At 41.1% G+C, this 22,661-nt stretch overlaps 1 protein-coding gene across 2 annotated transcripts; it reads left to right on the top strand.

The window, feature by feature from the left end:
- Positions 1-1,000: 1,000 nt before the first annotated feature.
- DYNLT2B (dynein light chain Tctex-type 2B) lies at positions 1,001-21,885 on the top strand. Of its 2 annotated transcripts, none has more exons than XM_058556020.1 (5): positions 1,001-1,319; positions 4,329-4,462; positions 7,782-7,851; positions 18,753-18,816; positions 21,738-21,885. In XM_058556020.1, the coding sequence occupies exons 1-5, from the start codon at positions 1,189-1,191 to the stop codon at positions 21,783-21,785; spliced, it is 447 nt and encodes a 148-aa protein (XP_058412003.1). In that variant the 5' UTR covers positions 1,001-1,188; the 3' UTR covers positions 21,786-21,885. The 2 variants fall into 2 exon arrangements, with proteins under 2 accessions (XP_058412003.1, XP_058412002.1); XM_058556019.1 differs by lacking the exon at positions 1,001-1,319 and adding an exon at positions 19,786-19,864 and having other exon boundaries at positions 4,291-4,462.
- The last annotated feature ends 776 nt before the right edge of the window (positions 21,886-22,661 follow it).

Below are 22,661 nucleotides of genomic sequence, written 5' to 3'. Positions count from 1 at the left end.
CAAAAGATTTCAAGCAGAGTAGTGACAAAGGAAAACTATTCTGGGGGCAGTGTGAAAGGTGGACTGGGAAGGTGAGATTGAAAGGAGTTTATTGAGCCAGGAAGACCAATCTAGGCAACATTAACAAGAAAACACTTTGTAAACCAAAATCTGGAATAGTAAAATTCGTCGGTCTCTACTGGAACTTGCAAAGATATACTTTTATAGAAACGGTCCCCTTTGCATTTTATAAAAGCAGGTTTTGGAACTTGTTAATTCAACCAATAGGTTGAAGGTTACCAAAGGAAGCCTGGATGGATATTGGGGGAATTTGTTTTCTTAGTTTTTGAAGCTAGCAGAGGCCAGGATACTACAGTTTTCTAAAACAGGACCAGAGACTGGTGCTCTGAGAATAAGCACAGAATGCACCCTAAGTCTGGCCCTTTCTGACTTTTGCACTGGAGCAAGGGTGTAGGTGAGGCTGGGGGAACTGCAGGTTGGCAGTTATGGATTACAGCAGGGCACTGCAAACTTTTTCTATAAAGGGCCAGATAATATGTTACATTTTGAGGGCCATACAGTCTCTGTTGCAACTGCTCAATTCTGCTAATATAGAAAAGCAGCCATAGACAATATGTAAGTCAGCATGGTTGTTACAATACAACTTTATTTATGAATACTGAAATTTTAATTTCCTGTAACTTTCACGTGTCATGAAATATTATTCTTTTAATTTTTTTCAATCATTTAAAAATATAAAACTCGTTCACAAGTCGTACACAGCAGGATGTGGCTGGATTTGACCTGCGGGCCACGTTTGAAGACCCTTTACATAATTAAAGTCAGGGCCCCGCTGCTCACTAGCCGCGTATCCCTCGACTTCTACGGGCCTCAGGCTCCGTGTCAATTTCCTAAGCTTGTAGCGCCGTTATTAGGAGTTAACGCGCCTTACAGCACTCTAAATATCACACGGAAATACATCAGCTTTGGCGGAAGCTACCGTCGCTCTCGCTCGGCCAGTTCCCGCCCAGCAGCCGGTGCGCAGGCGCGGAGGAGGGCGGCGACAGCTCGCCGAGACGGGCGGCCCGCTCTGCGGAGAGCGCGCCGCTGCGTCGCGTCAGGGCCGTTGTCCTGGCAACGGTGTCCCAGCTCCGTGCCGCAACCGGCAGGCCTGCATCGCGAGATACACCGGGCCAAGAAGCCCTGGCCATGGCTGCGCCGACCAGTGCGTCCTTCTCTATGGGCGTGTCCTTCTCTGCGGGCGACGGCTTGCCTGAGACTGAGAAGAACGCCGGCGAGTCCGAGAACACCTATATTCTGCGGCCCATTTTCCAGCAAAGGCGGGTAGCGGACGGCTTGGGGCGGGGGCGTGCGAGACTGCTGGGTCGGGCCGGCAGAGCTCGCCTCAAAGCCTGGGCATTGGGAAGGAGCGCGCGGGGGACCAGCGGAGGGGGCGGGGCGGGCCTGCAGAGGGAGAGGCGGGGCTGTGGAGGGAGGGCGGGGCCGGGGTGGGCGAACTGGGCGGGCCTGGAGGCAGGGGGCGGTGCTGGGCAGGGGGGCGGTGCTGGGCGGTGCTTAGAGAGGCGGGGCTGTGGGAGGGCGGAGCTGGGCTGGGGACGGAGGGGTGGGCCGAGGAGAGGGCGGGGCGGGGCGGGGCTAGGGAGGGAGGGACTGGGCTGGAGAGGGAGGGGCGACTCGGGAGGGAGAGGTGCAGTTCTTGGGGTTCCAGTTGCAGGGGACAGCAGAGGACCGCACCTGCAGTTGCTGTGTTCAAGCGCTGGGAGCGCCTTAGGCTAGCGCAGTGGGCATGGTTGGCTCTAGGAGACCCAGGACGAGGGCACAGAGGAAAGGAGATGGGTGGAGTAGAGAGAAGGGCAGAAAACAAGCGGCTTGCATGGAATGCCCTCCAGCGCTGTTTCCAAGGTTACTGTGTGCGTACGTGTGCCAGAATACGCTTACTCGTCTGCAGGGTGCGGGACCTGTATGTGTACAAAGTGTTACCCAAGTAGTATGCCGAGCCCCTTGGCCTGCCATCCCCATGCCTTCCCAGAGTTAAGGCACACAGTCTAGTGCAGAAGACATTCTGCTAGGGCTGTAGGATCCATCACTAACTTCATCTTCACAAGATAAAAAAATTAAGTAAAAAAAAAGATTTCCCAAGCCCCTACTCTGTTGTTTAATACCAGATCGCTGAATCAAATGCTGGGCAAATACTAGAAGCCAGAAACTTTGGTTACAATGTGATAAAAAATTACATGCGGCAGTTTTCGCATGGGTAGAATGGACATAAAAAAGATAATATTCAGTTGTCTTGGTAAATGGTTCTAAATAGGTAGAATGCCATTCATCTGTGTTTGTTGTAAAACAGTGCCGAACAAGGTTAACAAATATATGTATTTGTTATATATTATAATATATATACCTATATATTATGTAGGAATAATCCTATGAGCTTATTTGTGATTTGTTTGAAGAAAACTTTTAACATTTTGCTAAGAATGGAAAAAGCTTAAGGGAAGAGCCAGATATAGTATGTTTGTTAATAGGAAGACCACATTTTGAACGGATCAAATCTTGGAAATTTGTCAATGATTTGAAAGTTCATCTGTGAGAATAAGCAGGCAAGAGAGCAAAGAAAATACTGTTAAAAATTAATAAGGGGCCACTAATACTACCAAATATTAAACCACATTATAAGCTCAAAACTTAAAACATTCTGGTAACATGGTGCATGATAGACAAATCAACTGATAGAATATATAGCCCAGAAAAGGAACCTAGTGTTGTAATACATGATAAATACAACTAAAATGCTAGTAGTATTGTTAGGGTGATGAAATTAGGGGAGACTTTTTTTTCCTGTGTCTTCGTTTATTCAGTAATCCATTCCTTCAAAAAATGTTTATTGTCAACTATATGCTGGGTACTGTTCTAGGAAATGGGGATATAACAGTGAAGAAAACAGATAAAGATCCTTGCTCTCATGGAGTTTCCATTCGAGCTGGTAGAAGGACAACAAAGGAGATAAAGACATAAGTGAACTATATAGTGTATCAGAGAGTAATCAAGTCCCAGGAAGGGAGATATAAAGTGATGTGGTAGGAGGGTGGTTTGAAGTTTTAGAGAGGGTGGCTAGGGAAAGTGACTTTTGAATAAAGACTTGAAAGAAGTGAGGGAAGCTAGCTATGCATATAAAGGGAGGAACTGAACTTCAGGCAAAGGTTAACAGCAAGTGCAGAAGCACTGAGGTTTGCCTGCCTGGTGTGGTCAAAGAACATGGGGAAAGCCAGTGTGGCCTGAGTGGAGAGAACTAGGGGGAAAGTAGTTGTAAACAAGGTCGGGGATTTTGGTAGGCTAGACCATATGGAACCTTGCAAGTCACAGTTAGGATGTTGCTTTTACTCTGAGCAAGGTGGGAAATATTTGGGGTATTTTGAATAGAGGAGTGTCATGATCTGACACGGACAGGACCAACAGGACCAGTCTAGTTGCTGTGTTGAGAACAGGATTTGAGGGGCAAAGGCAGACACAGAGAACCTTGTTAGGAGGCCATTGTAATCCAGGCAAGAAGTAATGGTAGCTTGGAGCAAGGTGGTGGCAGTGGGGTGTGAGAATAATTGAATTTTAGATTATTTTGAAGGTAGAACTGATAAGATTTGCTCATAAACGGGGTGTGGGCTGTGAGAGAGAAGGGCAACAAGACGGACACCAAGGTTTTTAGCTTGAGCAACTGGAAGAATGGAGTTACCATTGACTGAGATGGGGACGACTGCAGGAGAACCTAGGTTGCGGAGAAGAGACAATCAGAAGCTCAGTGTTGGGGGCCGGCCCAGTGGTGCAACCAGTTAAGTGCGTGCGCTCTGCTGCGGTGGCCCAGTGTTCGCTGGTTCAGATCCCGGGTGCGCACTGACGCACCGATTGGCAAGCCATGCTGTGGCGGCGTCCCATGTAAAGTGGAGGAAGATGGGCATGGATGTTAGTCCAGGGCCAGTCTTCCTCAGCAAAAAGAGGAGGATTGGCAAATGTTAGCTCAGGGTGGATCTTCCTCACCAAAAAAAAAAAAAAAAAAAAAAAAAAACCTCAGTGTTGGATGTATTAAATTTGAGTTGCCTACTAGACATCTAGATGGAATATGTGTTGGAATATGTGGCCTGTAGTTCAGGGGAGAGGTCCAGTCTGGAGATATAAATTTGGAATATGACTTGTTTTCTTAATTTGCTTTTATTACTTTTATAATAAAAAATATGAAAAAGAAGGTTCTAATAACAAAAAGCTGGGGGAAGTTGAGCTGTGAAGGTAAGTTGGGGTTTTGGAGTTACCAATTAGATGTTTGGAACTGTTTCATTTAGGTTCAGACCCTCTGTGGTTAAAGACTGTATCCATGCTGTGCTCAAGGAGGAATTGGCAAATGCTGAATACTCTCCAGAAGAAATTCCTCAGCTCACAAAACATTTATCAGAAAATATTAAAGATAAATTAAAAGGTAATAGTGTTGATAAATTGGAAATGACTTAAAAGTTCAATTTTCCTGTTTGTCTCCTTCCTCATCTTTAAACAAGGGACATAAGTGGTGGATTCTATTTTTTTTTTTTTTTTTTTGTGAGGAGATCAGCCCTGAGCTAACATCCGCCAATCCTCCTCTTTTTTTTTTTTCGCTGAGGAAGACGGCCCTGGGCTAACGTCGGTGCCTATCTTTCTCCACTTTATATGGGACGCCGCCACAGCATGGCTTACCAAGCAGTGCGTCGGTGCGCGCCCGGGATCCGAACCAGCGAACCCCGGGCCGCCGCAGCGGAGCGCGCGCACTTAACCGCTTGCGCCACCGGGCCGGCCCCTCTATTTTTTTTTTGGTGAGGAAGACTAGCCCTGAGCTAACATCCATTGCCAATCCTCCTCTTTTCGGTGAGGAAGATTGGCCCTGGGCTAACATCTGTGCCCATCTTCCTCTATTTTATGTGGGACACCTGCCACGCATGGCTTGGTAAGTGGTGCGTAGGTCCACGAGTGGGATCCGAACCTGCGAACCCTGGGCCACCGAATCGGAGCCTGCCAACTTAACCAATATGCCACCGGGCCGGCCCTGGTGGATTCTGTTAAAGACAAATTTCTCTTCAATGTCTGTCTTCTCAATTATTTGGTAACTTATACTCATGTAGATTTTTGCACGTGGTGGGAAAGAGTAAAGATATAAAATAAAACATTGTGCGGAACGACCATCCGAGAAATCTGAGTATGTGGAAAGACCAGGAGGTACAGGGGCTCCTTTCCCCTATAATTCTTGCTTGTTTTTCCTACCAAGATATCAGCTCCTCAGCCTGCCATTCAGTACCCTCACAGGCTAACCTCAGTCCGTCTCTCCAGCTGAATCCTTAGCTCCTTGCCCTACTCAACCCTCCACTTCTGCCAAACTCTACATCTTGCAGAGCAGATCATGTGCTCTCCCTCCCTGTTCTTTGTCTTTCTGTCTCTCTTTTGTTAATAATGTTAAAAATAATGTTAATAATGTTAAATCTGAAAAGTCCTTTCTTTCTGTCTACGCTTTTATAAAGATATTTTTTGGAGGGAAGAAATGTCTTTGTAATAGTAATATGTTTTCATTGTAATAAGCCTGGACAATACACATAAAGTTTTTTTAAATTATATAAAATCCTATTACCCAAAGGTAGTTACTGTTTAATATTTTGGTGTCTTTTCTTCTTCTTCAAAATTTGTTTTAATTTTTAGAAATGAAAAAATATAGAAAAGTAAAAAGAAGAAAATAGCAATTCCATGTATTTCTACCACCCAAATTAACTGTTAGTATATTAGCATTTTTGTTTTCAGACTTTTTAATGAAAATTCACTGTTAACATTATTGTAAAAAAAAAAATACATGCTTATTCCAAAAAATTTAAACAGTGTAGAAAAATAAATAAAATTAGAAAAAGCACCCCAAATCCATTTCTGTCTTTTAATCTGCAGATTTTATTTTTTCTGTATCAGGGAAATATTCCTGTATCTCTGAATACATTTCCTGTTCCACTTGTTAGCTTCTCTTCAGGACACCAAATATTGATATGTGGAATCATCTTTGTTTTCCATATCTATTAGCTTTTCTCTGCTTTAATTTCTTCCTTTTTCTTTACATTTACTTGTGATTATCTTAAGCCAGTAATTCAGTTTTCATGTGTCTGTCCTGTCTCTTGCCATTTTTAATTTATTAGCTGTACGCTGATATTGTGTGGGTATTCAGTTTGTTTCCTAGGGCTATAACCTCCCTTTTCGTCTTTCTGTTGTCTTATAATCTGATTTTATTATTTTAATGAGTTTATGAGCTTGTGTTGTTCTATGTTGTTAATCATCTGTGAGGAATTTCTCTTTGATCCTTGATTTATATTATCTCCTAGGTTGAGTTTTTTGTCTTTTAAACAGTGTTATTTCTTTCTTTCTTGTTATTCTTTTGTTTGTTTTTGCCATTGCACCTTTTCATTTTGCTATTCAGCTTCTTTTCATTTTGCTCTAATGTAATGTGGGGTGGTTTTTTTTTTTTACTCTCCTCCCACTGTATCTGAGAGTATTTTATTTTTCTCTTAGAACTATAATTTAAGGGCTGGGTGTTTAATATTTCTAGCCACGTTTCTAAAGCATGGGTATGAGAAAAGGAAGAAGAGAAATCGATAGAGAAAGGAGGAAGGTCAGCCAAGCTGTGTGCAATGTTTTTAAATAACAACTTGGGCTCTGTCTTCTGAAATTTTAAGTATCCTGAACTGGGTTCATGTCCCACATGGGAGGGTACCTGTAGTGTTCAGATTGTTTGCCTAATTTACTATATAATCTTGGAGCTTTTACTTTCATCAGAGAGTTGAATCTGTTTCAATTTTGGCCATTTCACTTTTTTTTATTTTTAAACTTTTTCCACTATTCCCTGGTCAAAAAAGGGGGAAGATAAAAGTGTCCATTCTGTTTTATTCTTTCCAGATTTAGTGTCAGTGAGAATTTGTAGGATTTTGCAGTTTTAGCAGTATAATTTCCAGGGAAGCTGCTGCATTGTGCCGGGCCACCCCAGTATACTCTAGAATCTTATGGGTCTTTCCTTTTCTATCTTACTGAACAGAGTACAGTTGCCTAAAGATCCCATGCCCTGTGCCTTTGCATATGCTATTCTCTGTCCATAGAATGGAGAGGCATTGTCCACCTGGTAAATTCCCACTCCTCTGTCAAGACTCAGCTCATTTATCACACGCTCCAAGAAGTCTTTTTGGGTCATCCATTCCCTGCTGCCTAGCTCTGTGATCCTAATATATATTATACATGCCACTCTTTGAATTATTAGTATATTGCATTTTCATTTTATTTTTCATGCTTGCCTTCCTAACAACTGTGAGTTCTTTAAGGCAAGAATGGTGTCTCATTTGTCTCTGTATCTTGAGGGCATAGCTCAGTACCTGACTTAGAGTAGGGGAGAAAGGAGAGAAACTAAGATCAATTGAGAGATTACTATGGAAGAGAAATCGTAGAGAAACGAGGAAGCTTATCTCATCTAACCTCATAACACTTCCTCGCCAGGAGGTAGGTAAGATATTCCCATGTAACAGATGAGGGAGACTTAAACTGAAAGGTTAAATAACTTTTCTAAGGTTACACACTGACGAAGCTTACAGTTAGGATTTGATCTCAAGTCTCTCTGACTCCCAAGCTTATCATCATACTCAGTAAGTGCTTGTAGACTGAATGCTTATGTCCATTTCTAGGCAAATTTGCCTTCAGTAAGTAACTTTACCTTATATTTGCTTATAAATAACTTTCTTATTTTTTATTTCTAGAAATGGGATTTGACCGATATAAAATGGTGGTGCAAGTAGTGATTGGAGAACAAAGAGGTGAAGGAGTATTGTGAGTAGTTGGTTTTTCCTTCTTGTTTTTATTCTTGTATGTTTCTTATTAGGTATTCATCCTGTTGACAATTCGGTAAGATTGTGTCTTTACAAGAGTGAGAGGAAAGGACAGTATTAACAAAATGCAGCTGTAACCTGAAGAGGCCCTGGTACTGAACAGGGAAGTGTACAGTCTGGGTAAGCTCCATGGGGTAACTCACTTTTCATAGTATCTGTAGGCTAATAACTCTTTTAGGGCTTCTGTACATAGGCTCCCAAAGAGAGTGTGGGATTATGTGTATATGTTTCCTTCATATTCCTTGTTGCCTGATTTTTGGTCTTGCCATTCTCCTAAATTAATTCTTTAAAATTGTCTAAGACCTCCTAATTAGCAAATCTCATAGCACTTTCTTAGTTCTTGTTATTGGCTTGGGCTTCTGTTTCTTAAAATTCACTCTGGTGTTTTTGGCCCTAATGTCCCTTATCTAAGTTGTTTCTCTCCTGTTTTTCTGATTATTCTCTTTCCTTCACTGGTCCCTCTTTCTCCCCTGCATCTCCAGCTGTGAGCTTTCTACCAGGCTCAGTTCTTATTCTTCTGCTCTTCTCTATGCTTTTTCAATGAGCTCATTCATTCTCATGACCTCAAACTGTCATTCCTGTATTAGTGAGTTCAAAATTTGTATTTCTTATCTTTTTCTATGCCCAAGTGTTAATCTCCTGTTTTCCTTTGTAAACAGTGCGTAGTATAGTATTTTGTAAGAAAGTCCTAAAATATTTGTTGAATGGGGCCGGCCCCATGGCTTAGCGGTTAAGTGCACGCGCTCCACTACTGGTGGCCTGGGTTCGGATCCTGGGTGTGCACCGATGCACCGCTTCTCCGGCCATGCTGAGGCCACGTCCCACATACAGCAACTAGAAGGCTGTGCAACTATGACATACAGCTATCTACTGGGGGTTTGGGAAAAAAAAAAATTTGTTGAATGAATAAAAGAAAATACCTTGTAGATATTATCACTGAAAATTTTCACGATAAAATGTTAGATTTGGAAGGGACTACAGATGTTTTCTAGTGTTCAGTCCTGTTATTTTATGATGACACTTACGAGGTTCAGCATGATTTGCCTGAAATTATAGATCTGGCTGGTGTCAAGGTCACTAATAGAGCCCAGCCTTCTGATCCCAGCACATTCTCTTCACGGTGGTGCCCTCTACCGTTTGGTCAAAAGGCTTCTGGAGATTTCCTCACCACAGAGAGACTAAGAAATACTTTATTCTGTCACCTCAGATTCAACATGTTCACATAGAATTCGAAATTTCTTTTCCCTTCCTCTCCTTAAATCAGCCTGCCATTTTAATTTCTCTGTCTCTCACAGTGTTACCAAGGTTCCATTGACTCAGGCTTAAAACCTGGCAGTCCTCTTTTATCTTATTTAACCGTTACTCTCTCCCGTTGCACGCACTGTAATCTAGATGCCAGGTTTACTTAGCAGCCCCTTATCAGCGCTTCCTGACTCTGCTCTCTCTCCTCTACAATTCGTTTTGCTTACCAGACCAATCTCCCAGAAGTATACCTCACTTTCTTTCCATGAACTCTATAGAGTTTATTTCAAATCTTGTCAAGTATAAACTCCTTAAACTGGTTATGATTGACTTTGTGAAATGTGATCAGGCCAAACTCTAAAGCATGGCATACAAGGCCTCCCCCACCCCCTTTTAAAACTTTTATCATCTAACATTTCAAACATATGCAAAAGTGTAGGGACTGAGGAACTCCCATGTTTCTATTACTTAGCTTCAAATGTTACCAACACGTACTGATGTTCATTTATACTGCCACCTTCTCTCCCTGTCCCCACCAGATTATTTTTAAGCAAATTCCAGTGATCATACCATTTCATCTGTAGATACAACAGTTTATATCTCTGACATATACAGACTCTTTTTAACGTAGTAAGATATCACATCTAAATATTGTCAATCCTTAATATTATAAAATATTTACTTAGTGTTCAAATATACCCAACTGTCTCATATATATGTGTCTGTATATATATGTGTATGTGTTTGTGTGTATGTATATATAGATGTATATATATTTTTTTACAGTTTGTTCAAATCAGGATCCAGACAAAGTCCACACATCACGTTTGGTTGATACATCTCTTGAATTTCTTTTAATCTATCATTTTCACTCCCTCTGTTTTTCTCTCTCTCTTTTTTTGTTACCTTGCCATTTATTTGTTGAAGAAATTGGGTTGTTTGTCCTATCGAGTTTCCTACATTCTGGCATTTTCTGATTGTGTCCCCATGGTATTGTTTAATGTCTTTTATTTCCCATATTTTCTTGTAAGTAAGTAGTTAGATCTAGTCTTAGTCATAGGTTTGAGTTTTTGGCAAGAATATTACATAGATGTTTAGTATACTTCCTATTGCATCTCATCAGGAGGCACAAAATGTGATTGTCCCTTTTTTTGTTGTTAAGCTTGATCATGGAGTTAAGATGTTGTTGGGGCTGCCCCGTGGCTTAGCGGTTAAGTGCTCGCTCTCCGCTACTGGCGGCCCGGGTTCAGATCCCGGGCGCGCACCGACGCACCGCTTGTCCGGCCATGCTGAGGCCACGTCCCACATACAGCAACTAGAAGGATGTGTAACTATGACATACAACTATCTACTGGGGCTTTGGGGAAAAAAAGCAGGAGGATTGGCAATAGATGTTAGCTCAGAGCCGGTCTTCCTCAGCAAAAAGAGGAGGATTAGCATGGATGTTAGCTCAGGGCTGATCTTCCTCACACACACACAAAAAAAGATGTTGTTGGATGGGTCCGTCTATTATAAAGTTCCCTGTCAGCTTTACCGTTAATGGTTTTAGCAATCTGTCCTAGATCCAGTGTTCATCAGAGGGTACAAAATGGTGATCTTCTAGTTCTATTGTTGTTCTTTATTAGCTGGAATTCTTCTATTAAGAATGACTTTCCTTTTTTTCTTTTAACTGTTTTACTACAATGAGGTACAGTTTGTTTAGGAAAGGAAGGATAAATTTAACAATTTTCAGCATAATGAATTGGTTCCTTAGCATCCTCCAAAAGTTACCAGAGAGTTTTTTTTTTTTTCCCCTATCTAGGAATCCCTTTTAAATATATGTGATGTGTTTAAGTCCATTGCAGTTATTGTCCTTATTGATGCTCAGATTATCCCATCTTTGGCCATTGGTTGCTTCTTCAAGTTAACTCTTGATTCTTTTCTTTTCTCTTTTTTTTAAAAAAGAAACAAGCTTTGTTTCTCTTCTCAAAACACACCAGATAGAAGCCTGGTGTGGTGCCTCACTGCTGTTAAGGACATAGGCTCTTCTCAGTTGTTGCTCTGTGTGTCCTCATCTGCCTGGTTGAAGATGGCTCAATACTGCATTTACATTCCTTAAGGGAGAGGAATAGAAGGAAAGAGTATGTGATTTTCCATTTTCAGTACTTTAAAGATGTGATGATGTTGTCTTTTGGTTTACATTGTTTCTGTTGAGAAGTCAGCTATAAGTTTTACTATTGTTCCTTTGGAGGTTTGTTTTTTTTTTTTTTTGGTGAGGAAGATTGGCCCTCAGCTAACGTCTGTGCCTATCTTCCTCTACTTTGTATGTGGGATGCCACCACAGCATAGCTTGATGAGTGGTGTGTAGGTCCGCTCCTGGGATCTGAACCCGCAAGCCTTGGGCCTCTGAAGTGGAGCATGTGAACTTATCCACTACACCACTGGGCCAGCACCCCTTTGGAGGTTTTGTGTCTCTTTTTTCTAGCCACTTAAAAATGTTTTTCTCGTCTTTTTACTCTGATGTATATGGTTTTCTTTTTTTTTTAAATTTTTTATTTATTTATTTTATTTTTTCCCCCAAAGCCCCAGTAGATAGTTGTATGTCATAGTTGCACAGCCTTCTAGTTGCTGTATGTGGGACGCGGCCTCAACATGGCCGGACAAGCGGTGCGTCGGTGCGCGCCAGGGATCCGAACCTGGGCCGCCAGCAGCGGAGCGCGCGCTCTCAACCGCCAAGCCACGGGGCCGGTCCTATATGGTTTTCTTTGTATTTATTCTGCTTGGAGTTCTCAGAGCCTCTTGAGTCTGTGGGCTCTTGAATCTGTTTTGTGTCAGCTTGGGAAAATTCTTAGCCATTATCTTTTTTCTTTTTTTAAATAAAATTTTTATTTTAGATTAGTTTCAGATTACAGAAGTTGCAGAGATGGTTTAGAGAATTCCCATGTACTCCATATCCAGTGTCCTCTAATATTAACATCTTATATTAGTATGGTACATTTGTCACAATTAATGAACCAATACTGATGCATTATTATTAACTAAAGTTCACACTTTTTTCAGATTTCTTTAGTTTTTACCTAATGTCCTTTTTCTGTTCTAGGATCCTATCGAGGATACCACATTACACGCTTCTTTAGGCTCCTCTTGGCTACAACAGCTTCTCAGACTTCCCTTGGTTTTGATGACCTTGACAGTTTTGAGACGTACTGGTTAGGTATATTGTAGAATGTCCCTGAATTGGGATTTCTCTGCTCATGATTAGTCTGGAGTTATAGGTTTTTGGGAGTAAGATCACAGAGGTAAAGTGCCGTTCTCATCATATCATATCAGGGGGCATATTATCAATATAACATGTTACTATTGATGTTGACCTTGATCGCTTGCCTCAGGTAGTGTTTGTCAAGTTTCCCATGGTAAAGTTTCTCTTTCTCCCCCTTTCCATAAGGTAGTCTTTAGAAAGAAATCACTATGGCAGCCTGCACTTCAGGAGCAGGGAGTTATGCTCCACCTCCTTGAGGGCAGAGTATCTACATAAATTATTTGGAATTTTTCAGCACAGGAGATTAGTCTCTTCTCTCTCATTTATTTATTCATTCAGTCATTCATTTATTTCAATATGGATTCATGGATTTTTATACTTTGGATTATAATCCAGTACTACATTATTTATTGCTCAGATTGTTCCAGCTTTGGCCATTGGGAGTTCTTTCAGTTGACTCTTGTGTCCCTTTGACATACTATACTATTGTGGGGTTTTCTGAGCGCTTCCTTACTTACTGGTACTATAAGATGTTCCATCTTATTTATTCCCTGCCCCAGCCCTAGAATCAGCTATTTTTCCAAGGAGCCCTGTTTCTTTTTATTGGAGAATGGCACTAGAAACTGAGATCTGGGTGCTAGATGTGGCCATTACCTTATTAATTTTTTTTCTTTTTTTGGTGAGGAAGATTGGCCCTGGGCTAACTTCGGTCGCCAGTCCTCCTCTTTTTGCTTGAGGAAGATTGTCAGTGAGCTAACATCTGTGCCAGTCTTCCTCTATTTTATATGTGGGACGCCGCCACAGCATGGCTCGATGAACGGTGCATAGGTCCACACCTGGGATCCGAACCCACAAACCGCAGGCCGCCGAAGCAGAGTGTGTGAACTTGACCACTATGCCACGGGCCAGCCCCTCCGTTACCTTTTTATTTATTTATTTATGTACTTTTCTTTTGTGAGGAAGATCAGCCCTGAGCTAACATCTGCCAATCCTCCTCTTTTTTTGCTGAGGAAGACTGGCCCTGGGCTAACATCCGTGCCCATCTTCCTCCACTTTATATGGGACGCCGCCACAGCATGGCTTGCCAAGCAGTGCGTCGGTGTGTGCCCGGGATCCGAACCAGTGAACCCCGGGCCCCTGCAGCAGAGGGTGTGCACTTAATGGCTTGCACCACCGGGCCAGCCCCCCATGACCCTTTTTAAATATTGCTTGCCCTCCATTTGCTCTCTGCTCTCCTTTTTGGACTCCAATTACATGTATTTAGATCTTTTTACTGTATTCCACATGTCTCGTATGCTCTTTTCTGAATTTTTGTCTTTTCCCTCTCTGCTTAAGTTTGGATATTTTTCTTTTGACCTTTCACTTGACTAATCTTCTCTGTTGTGTCTAATCTGCTGCTAAACCCACCTACTGAATTCTTAATTTCAGTTATTATATTTTTCAGGCCTAGAATTTCCATTTAATTCTTTTTTATAGATTCCAATTCTCTAGTGAAATGCTTTATTTTTTATCTCTGTTCTCCATGCTCCCTGTCTCCTCCCTTTTTACATTTTGGTCATAGCAGTTATTTTAAAGTCGTTGTCTGCTTACTCTAGTATCTGGATCATGTGTGAGTCTGTTTCCATTGATTATTTTTTTTTCTTGATAATCTTTCATATGGCTCTATCTCTTGGCATACCTAGTTTGAATCCTGGACATTGTGTTAAAAAATTGTAGAACCTCCAGATAATATTATTTTCTTCCAAAGAGAGTTTACCCTTTCCTTTGCTATTCAGTAGAGTATGGGCTGCTTACCTTAATCCAGTCAGGTACTGAGCTGACTTAAGGGTGGGCTGCAGTTTTTTTTTTTTTTTTGTGAGGAGATCAGCCATGAGCTAACATCCGCCAGTCCTCCTCTTTTTTTGCTGAGGAAGACGGCCCTGGGCTAACATCTGTGCCCATCTTCCTCCACTTTATATGGGACGCCGCCACAGCATGGCTTACCAAGCAGTGCGTCGGTGCGCGCCCGGGATCCGAACCAGCGAACCCCGGGCCGCCGCAGCGGAGCGCGCGCACCCAACCGCTTGCGCCACCGGGCCGGCCCCTGGGCTGCAGTTTTGATAAGGTTCTCTCTATCTTCAGTTCACCCTTCTTTCTTGAATGTAGCGCTCCAGATCTTTCAACCAGAATCTGGAGAATGCACTGGAACCCCACCCCCAGCAGGTCCTGACTTTCAGTTCTTGTCTTCTCAGCATAAAATTACTCTTCATTTCAGAGGCTTTTTCCTTAATGTATTATTTTCCTATTGCTGCTGTAGTAAATCACAAACCCAATGGCTTAAAACAGCACAAATATATTATTCTACATTTCTGGAGATCATAAATCCAAAATGGGTTTCATTGAGCTAAAATCAAGGTGTTGGCAGGGCTGTATTCCTTCTGGAGGCTCTAGGGGAGAATCCATTCCCCTGCCTGTTCCAGCTTCTAGAGGCTGCCTGCATTCCTTAGGTCATACACCCTTCCTCCATCTTTAAAGACAGCAGCATAGCATCTTCAAATCTCTCTCTGACTCTGACCCTCCCAGCTCCCTTTTTCTTTTACATTGAGTTTGTGATTACAGTGAGCCCACCCGAGTAATCCAGGCTACTCTCCCCATCTCAGGATCCTTAACTTAATCATATATCGGTAAAACCTTTTTTGCCATGTAATATATTCACAGGTTCTGGGATTTAGGACACAGACATATGTGGTGAGGGTCTATTATTTTGCCTACCACAATTAGTTTTTTAGGTTCCTGCTTACACAGTCTCAGAACTCAGCACACGTCTTGAGGGGAAACCTACCATGTGACAGGCTCAGTTCTACTCTCTCCTTTTTTTCAGGGATCTTGGTCCCTCAAGTCTCCAATTTTATCTCCCTAGCCCTGCAAGACTACCAGCAGTCCTGCTGGTTTCTTTTTCCCTCAGTAATTAGTTCTCGACCCGGGCAAAGCCCGGATTCTCAGCCACTAGCCCTGTGCCCAGAGTTGGCAAATGCCCCAAGGAGAACTCTGCTGCAGAATATCACCTTACCTCCCTGCGTTCATCTCTCTCGGGAATTTTGGCCCCCCTACTCCTATTTGCTTCAGCAGCTATCTGATTCATTTTATCCAGTTTTTCTAATTGATCTTGGTGGGAGCACTGGCCTGCTGCAAACTGTTCCATCATATTTCTTCTAAGTCCTTTTGACACAACTTTATGTATATATTAATCTTTTTGATGTAGCCCAGGGTTTTGATATGACCCAGATGTCCCAGGTTTATCTTATGTATTTCCTGCCCTAAACTTGGAATTGGCCATTTCTTCAAGGACCTCTAGTTCCTTTTGTTGGGAAATGGTGTAAAGAGACCACAATTTGAAGGCAAGGATTGTGTTTTATGCATCTTTGTATCATTTGCACCTAGCGTTTTGCTTATGTATAATAGATACTCAACAAATATTTGTTAAATAAATTTTATATTCATGCTTTCACCTGGTTCTACTCAGCTTAAGTACCACTTCCTGGGCTGGCCCCGTGGCTTAGCGGTTAAGTGCGCGCGCTCTGCTGCTGGCGGCCCGGGTTCGGATCCTGGGTGCGCACCGACGCACCGCTTCTCCGGCCATGCTGAGGCCACGTCCCACATACAGCAACTAGAAGGATGTGCAACTATGACATACAACTATCTACTGGGGCTTTGGGGGAAAAAATAAATTAAAAAAAAAAAAAAAGTACCGCTTCCTTCATGAAGTCTTCTTTGGCTTTTTCTCCTCTCTAAATTCTCTAAACTTCTGTAGCTCTTCTACAGATTTAATTCAAATATTGTGCCACTTGGAGGCTTGAACTAGATAGACATTACAATCCCTTTTAATCCTAATAACCTATACATTAGCACCAACTATACATTCTCTTATTCTTTTGATGTATGTTAATTTTTTCACTTAATTAAATTGGGAATTGTTTGAGGATAGAGCCAGATTTTACTCTTTCTGGACAAGTGGTAGTTGCTAAATAAATGCTTGTTGATTGATCAATTAAGTAGATTAACTTTATTTCATATTGTTACTGTTGCAGTTTGGAAATAGGTGGAACTTTTTTCATTTAAGAATGTGTGCGGGGGGGCCGGCCCCCGTGGCTTAGCAGTTAAGTGCACGCACTCCGCTGCTGGCGGCCCAGGTTCGGATCCCAGGCGCGCACCAACGCACTGCCTCTCCGGCCATGCTGAGGCTGTGTCCCACATACAGCAACTAGAAGGCTGTGCAACTATGACATACAACTATCTACTGGGGCTTTGGGGAAATAAAAGGAGGAGGATTGGCAATAGATGTTAGCTCAGAGCCGGTCTTCCTCAGCAAAAAGAGGAGGATTAGCATGGATGTTAGCTCAGGGCTGATCTTCCTCACAAGAGAAAAAAAAAAAAGAGAATGTGTGAGGGGCTGGCCCGGTGGCATAGTGGTTAAGTTTGCATGCTCTGCTTTAGCGGCCCGGGGTTAGCGGGTTCGGATCCTGGGAGCCGACGCACGTACTGCTTATCAAGCCATGCTGTGGCAGGCGTCCCATATATAAAGCAGCGGAAGATGGGCACGATGTTAGTCCAGGGCCAATCTTTGTCAGAAAAAAGAGGACTGGCAACAGATGTTAGCTGAGGGCTAATCTTCCTCACCAAAAAAAAAAAAAAATGTGAAATATTAGGCTGGAGGGAACTCTTCTATGTAAAACTTAAAAAAAAAAGCTTTTGGGGCTGGCCTGGTGGCGTAGTGGTTAAGTTCATGTGCTCCGCTTCAGCGGCTGGGATTTGCAGGTTCGGATCCCAGGTGTGGACCTGTGCACCACTTATCAAGCCATTCTGTGGCAGGCGTCCCACATATAGAGTAGAGGAGGATAGGCACGGATGTTAGCCTTGGGCCAATTATCCTCAGGAAAAAGAGGAGGATGGGCAGCAGATGTTAGCTCAGGGCTAATCTTCCTCCCCCCTACCCCCCCAAAAAAACTTTCAAAAATGAACCACTATAATATGGTATATGTATATCTTTCTCTACAGACTTGAAGCTGAATCGCCTAGGTTCAGAGCCAAGCTTTGTCACTTACTCTTTGAGTGACCTTGGACAAATTTACTTAATTTCTCTGACCCTCTGTTTCCATTTTTATTAAATGGGTATAATAATAGTACCTACCTCACAGGATTAAGTGAGTTAATACATGTATAGCTGGCACAAAGTAAGTGCTCAATAAATGTTAATGATGAATCATATACATACATTTAATAAAAAATGTAAAACATTTGTAATTACTTTTTTTACTTAACATTATATTGTGAACATCTTTTCATGTTTTTGAAGTTTTTAATGTAAAAAATATCTTTAATGTCTGCATAGAATTTCATTGCCAAGAAATACCATAATTTCATTTACGAATCCAGTAGTACTAGGCATTTATTTCCTTTTTTTTTTTTTTTTTTTGCTGGGAAAGATTAGCCTTGAGCTAACATCTGTTGCCAATCTTCCTCTCCTTTTTGTTTCTTTTTTTCCTCCCCAAATCCCTGGGACATACTTGTATATTCTATTTGTAAGTCCTTCTGGTTCTTCTATGTACGCCCCCACCACAGCACGGCTACTGATGAGTGGTGTGGTTCCGCTAGCAGGAACCGAACCGGGGCTGCTGAAGCAGATGTGCTGAACTTTAATCACTAGGCTATCAGGGCTGGCTCTGTTTCCATTTTTTAACTGGCTTTTATTTGACTGACATTTTTTCTTACCCAAGAACTGAGGAGAGGAGAATGGCCAATTTGAGAATTTAGAGGTAGCATAGCATCCTGTAGAGATAATACTGGATTTAGAATTAGTTACAAGATTGAATTCTAGTTCAGAGTTTGCCCTTTTCTTTTTAAGACTCTATAAAATGATCAAGTTGGACTAAATAATCTCTTGAGTCCTTTACAGACTTATCTTGTCGTATTATTGTGCAGCAGTTGAGCCCATTTCAGTCATAAGTCTTAAGTATTATTTCCTCTAAAAGTCACACACAAATATCTTAGCTGAAGTAATTAATTACAGAGCTTCGCACCCAGAGTACCAAAGACTTCAAGGTATTGACCTCTTCAGCCATCAGGTAGCCAGTCAGAGTCTGAGGCTGTAGACCCCAGGGCTGATCACCTCCAGCTGCAAGCAGCCTTACCTATGACTCCAGTCCCTTCTAGTTTACCCAGTATACTCTGCTGTACAAATATGGTTTTCTGTGTGCCAGCCTGTGAAAAGGTTTGGAAGTACTGATCTATAAGAATATATCAAGTAAAACTTTTGCTTATGGAAGACATATGTGGTTCAGATCCTTGTTATATTGTTGATAATTCTTCATTCTTGGACTTTTTAGCATGGCTGCTCGCTGTTTCTGGGATGCTGACACTGACAACTACACTCATGATGTTTTCATGAATGTAAGTCTATTTGGAAACCTCTTTTTCCCTTCCAAGGACTTGTAGACATTCTACATCAAATTACGTAACATTTATTAAGATGCAAGGACACCTTAGTTTGAGACATTTGTCTTAGACTCCTCCTGGATAAGATGATTTTCCTGTTCCTTTTTGTGTTACTAAAGCAGAAATCTAGTGTGCTGCTTATAAGCAAGGAGACTTGTATGCATACAGAGGATGTAAGTCTTCACAAGTTTGAATTTGGGAATAGCATATTGTTTAGTGATAAAAGATAAATAGCACTTTGCTAAGCTGCAGAGAAAATTGGGTGGCAGGGATTCCATGAGCAAAGGTGATTTTCTTTCAGTAATAAAATTAATCACTTGAGAAATAACTAAAGTTATTTCTCAAAGCTAAGCAAAAATAAAGAAGAATTTTTAAAAAGAGATTTCATTTAAACATTGGTAAGTTGTTGACATGAACGTTTTTTATATTTTAATCATATGTTGTTATTTTATACTTGCTTCCAGAAATGATCCCATCCTCTGTCCAGATGCTCCCAGGTTGCCAATTAGTAGAGTCTGAATTCAAGTATAGTAGAGTAGAACAGAAACTGGATTGAGTGAATTAAGAGAGATGTTCCATTTCCAGCTCTGTAACTTTCTAATTGAATGACTTTAGGCAAGTCATTGGACTTTTCTCTGATTCCATCAGTAACATTAGGAAGCTGTACTAGAGTTTTCCGAGAGACTGGCTGTGGCTGCCTAAGAATAATTTGAGGAACTTGTTTAAAGTACAGATGCTGGGGCTCTATTCAAGTAGATTCTGATCAAATAAGCCAGGGGTTGGATCAGTGAATCTGAGTTTTTAAAAAAATTCCCCACATGATTATGCTTACTGCCAGGTTTGGAAGCTGCTTGTGTAGATGATCTTTTAGCTCTGAAATTCTATGCTCTTACCAAAGTTTCTTTTTATGCTCAACTACCTTAGGGATCAAGGGCTGAACAGTGGGACGTACTACTATGTAAATCTTCATTTATCAGCTCTCTGGGGGAAGGGCCAAGCTAAGGTGATGTTTTTTCCTGCTTTTTAATATTAAATATGTGTATTTCCCTGAGTCCTTATACAATACAATTCGTTCATTCAACAGATAACTCTGAGCTCCTATTACGTGCCAGCCTCTGTCCTGGAGGTGCTAGGAATAAAATGATGAATAAGACAGGCATGGTTTCTTCCTGTAGAGAGCTTATAAACCACTGGGGGCCAGACAATACTCAAATTAACAAATATGTAATTTAAAACTTTAGTTATGAATTATTACTTAATAAAGATTAATAAACAGGATTGGTGGGGGCGGTGCTTAAAAATTATTTTTGAGAGGCCGGCCCAGTGGCGCAAGTGGTTAAGTGCGCGCGCTCTGCTGCGGTGGCCCAGGATTCGCCGGTTCGGATCCTGGGCGTGCACCGATGCACTGTTTGGCAAGCCATGCTGTGGCGGCATCCCATATAAAGTGGAGGGAGATGGGCATGGATGTTAGCCCAGGGCCAGTCTTCCTCAGCAAAAAAAAAAAAGAGGAGGATTGGCAGATGTTAGCTCAGGGCTGATCTACCTCACACACAAAAAAATCATTTTTGAGAGCCTTGTCTAGGTTGCTGACTTAGTCTGCTGTTTGTGGAGTGTTGATTTAGGTTTCATTGTCAGAGCTTAAAGCACTTTGTTTATTTGGGAGAAGATCCTAGGAAGCACCAGTGGAGGATGAGGAAATGAGAAAGGGGAGAAAAAAGCATATGTTACTGAGCTGATAATTGCTGTGGATAACCCCGCCTCAATCCTGCTGGGGAACTCTGGGTGGCGCTGTAGAACAGTGCCAGTCAAAGCGGAGTCCACAGACCAGTGCCAGTCCATGAACTGTTATAGGTCTTTGATGAGATAAATACATGAATTGAGTGTAAGGGTTTAGAAACTCTTATAGGAATTTGACAAAGTAATTTTATGTCCATTGAATCTAATAATAAAAAGTTTAGGATGTATTTGTATGTTTTTTTATTTCATTTTCCTAGTCACTAATTTTTATTGTATTTTACAAAAGTATCAGTCCATGTGGGGTTGGAAATTAAAACAAAAACAAAAAACAGGTCCTTTACCATAGATAGCACTATTGTAGAACATGGATCCCAGTTATCCCACCCAAGGAGCCAGGGAACTGGGCCAACCAAAGAATTTTGCGTTTGGTTAATAATCAGGTACTTGAGTTCAGATTTTCTCCCATCAGTGCCAGGCTGGAGGTGAAGTTGGTGGGTCAGGAGTTGCTGAAGCAGGTGGAACTCCTGTAATAAATACCTAAAAAGTGTTTTAACAAGTTTAACTGGGATCTGGAAAGCACTTGGAGCTGATTCTAAAAAATGGACAAATGAATTTTATCAATTAAGAACAAATACCTAGAGACCGTCTGCCCCTATCTAGAATTTATGACAAGGTGCTGTTATTTTTATTATCTGTGATACTATAATATAGTTCCTTGAGTTGGGTAATGCATTTACTCTAGGAAACTGAAAGCATTTCATACTTATTATTCTTTGGTATTATTTCTTTGATAAATATTATTATTTGTTTGATAAATCAGGGAAAATGGAAATACTTATTTTATGAATATGCATTACATAAAATTCATGAATTTGCATTTTACTTCTACTTTCAGAAAATCTAATTCTTTATCCATCCTACCGTTTTAGCAAGCATTTTTTATAGTTACCCTGGGGCAGGCAACTTTACAGCTATACTCTGGAAACCGTTTGTTTCTTGAAGAAGGAAGAAGTCTTCATGATTGAAAATTGGCAAAGATCTGAGATGGTATTAATTTCAGGTCTGTGCTGCCCTTAGTCTTTCATTAGTACTAACGTTCTGGATTTGTGAGTGTGTGTTCTGTTTTGTTTGTTTTTTAGGACAGTTTATTCTGTGTTGTAGTGGCATTCGGCTGTTTCTACTATTGAATCTTTGAAAGCTGGGAAAAGAAATGACCATGAAGAAATATGAACTTTTTTATATTGTTAACTTGACAAAATAAAGATAAGTTGGCAGTTTGGCAACTGAGTCTGTTGAATTTTAGGCCTTATATTTTAATGTTTTGATTTTGTTATAATATGTTCTTATTACATTTGGAAAGTAGAGAAAAAAGTAGGGGAAAATCCGTAATTCAACTGTTCAAATATAACCAACTGTAAATATTTTGGTATGTTTTCTACCAGTGTTTTTTTATTTGCAGAGTTTTGAAAATATCATATATACAATATTATAACCTGATTTTTCACTTCTCATAATGTCACGTGCAGTTTTTATTATCATTTTATTTGCATTATGATTTTCACAAGCAGAATTGAATAGTTGCATTTATTCCATTAGGTTATACCGTTGGTTCTTTTTGCCATGTCCTTATTGAGGGACTGATTTTTTCTAATTTTTCACTATTACAAATAACACTGAGATGAATTTATTTGTGCATAAAGTTTTTTCCCTACATTTTGAATTGTTGCCTTTATCTCTCAGCCAGTGTTTTTGCTCCGCTCTTGCTACCCTACACCTTATACAGCTTATTAGCTTAAACATGCATCTGTTTCTCCAGGGTTTGTCCAGTGTCAGGGTCTGAGAATTTTCAAGCTGTGTCTGAAACTAGCCCTTCCTTAAGACTCTCTGATACTATGTTGGTTACTGTCCCAACTCCCACTATTTTTGTATTGATGTTTCCCTTAGTGTCCTTGGTGTCTTCTCAAGCTAGCTGCCCTTATTTGGAGCATCTTAGTCTATTGGCCATGTTAAAATAACTAGTATTTGAAACTCAAAAGGGAAAAGGTCACAATTTAAATCCTTTT

Source organism: Diceros bicornis, chromosome 15 (assembly GCF_020826845.1).
Source record: "Diceros bicornis minor isolate mBicDic1 chromosome 15, mDicBic1.mat.cur, whole genome shotgun sequence".
Lineage (NCBI taxonomy): Eukaryota > Metazoa > Chordata > Mammalia > Perissodactyla > Rhinocerotidae > Diceros > Diceros bicornis.
This window is presented reverse-complemented; position numbering and strand designations above follow the sequence as displayed.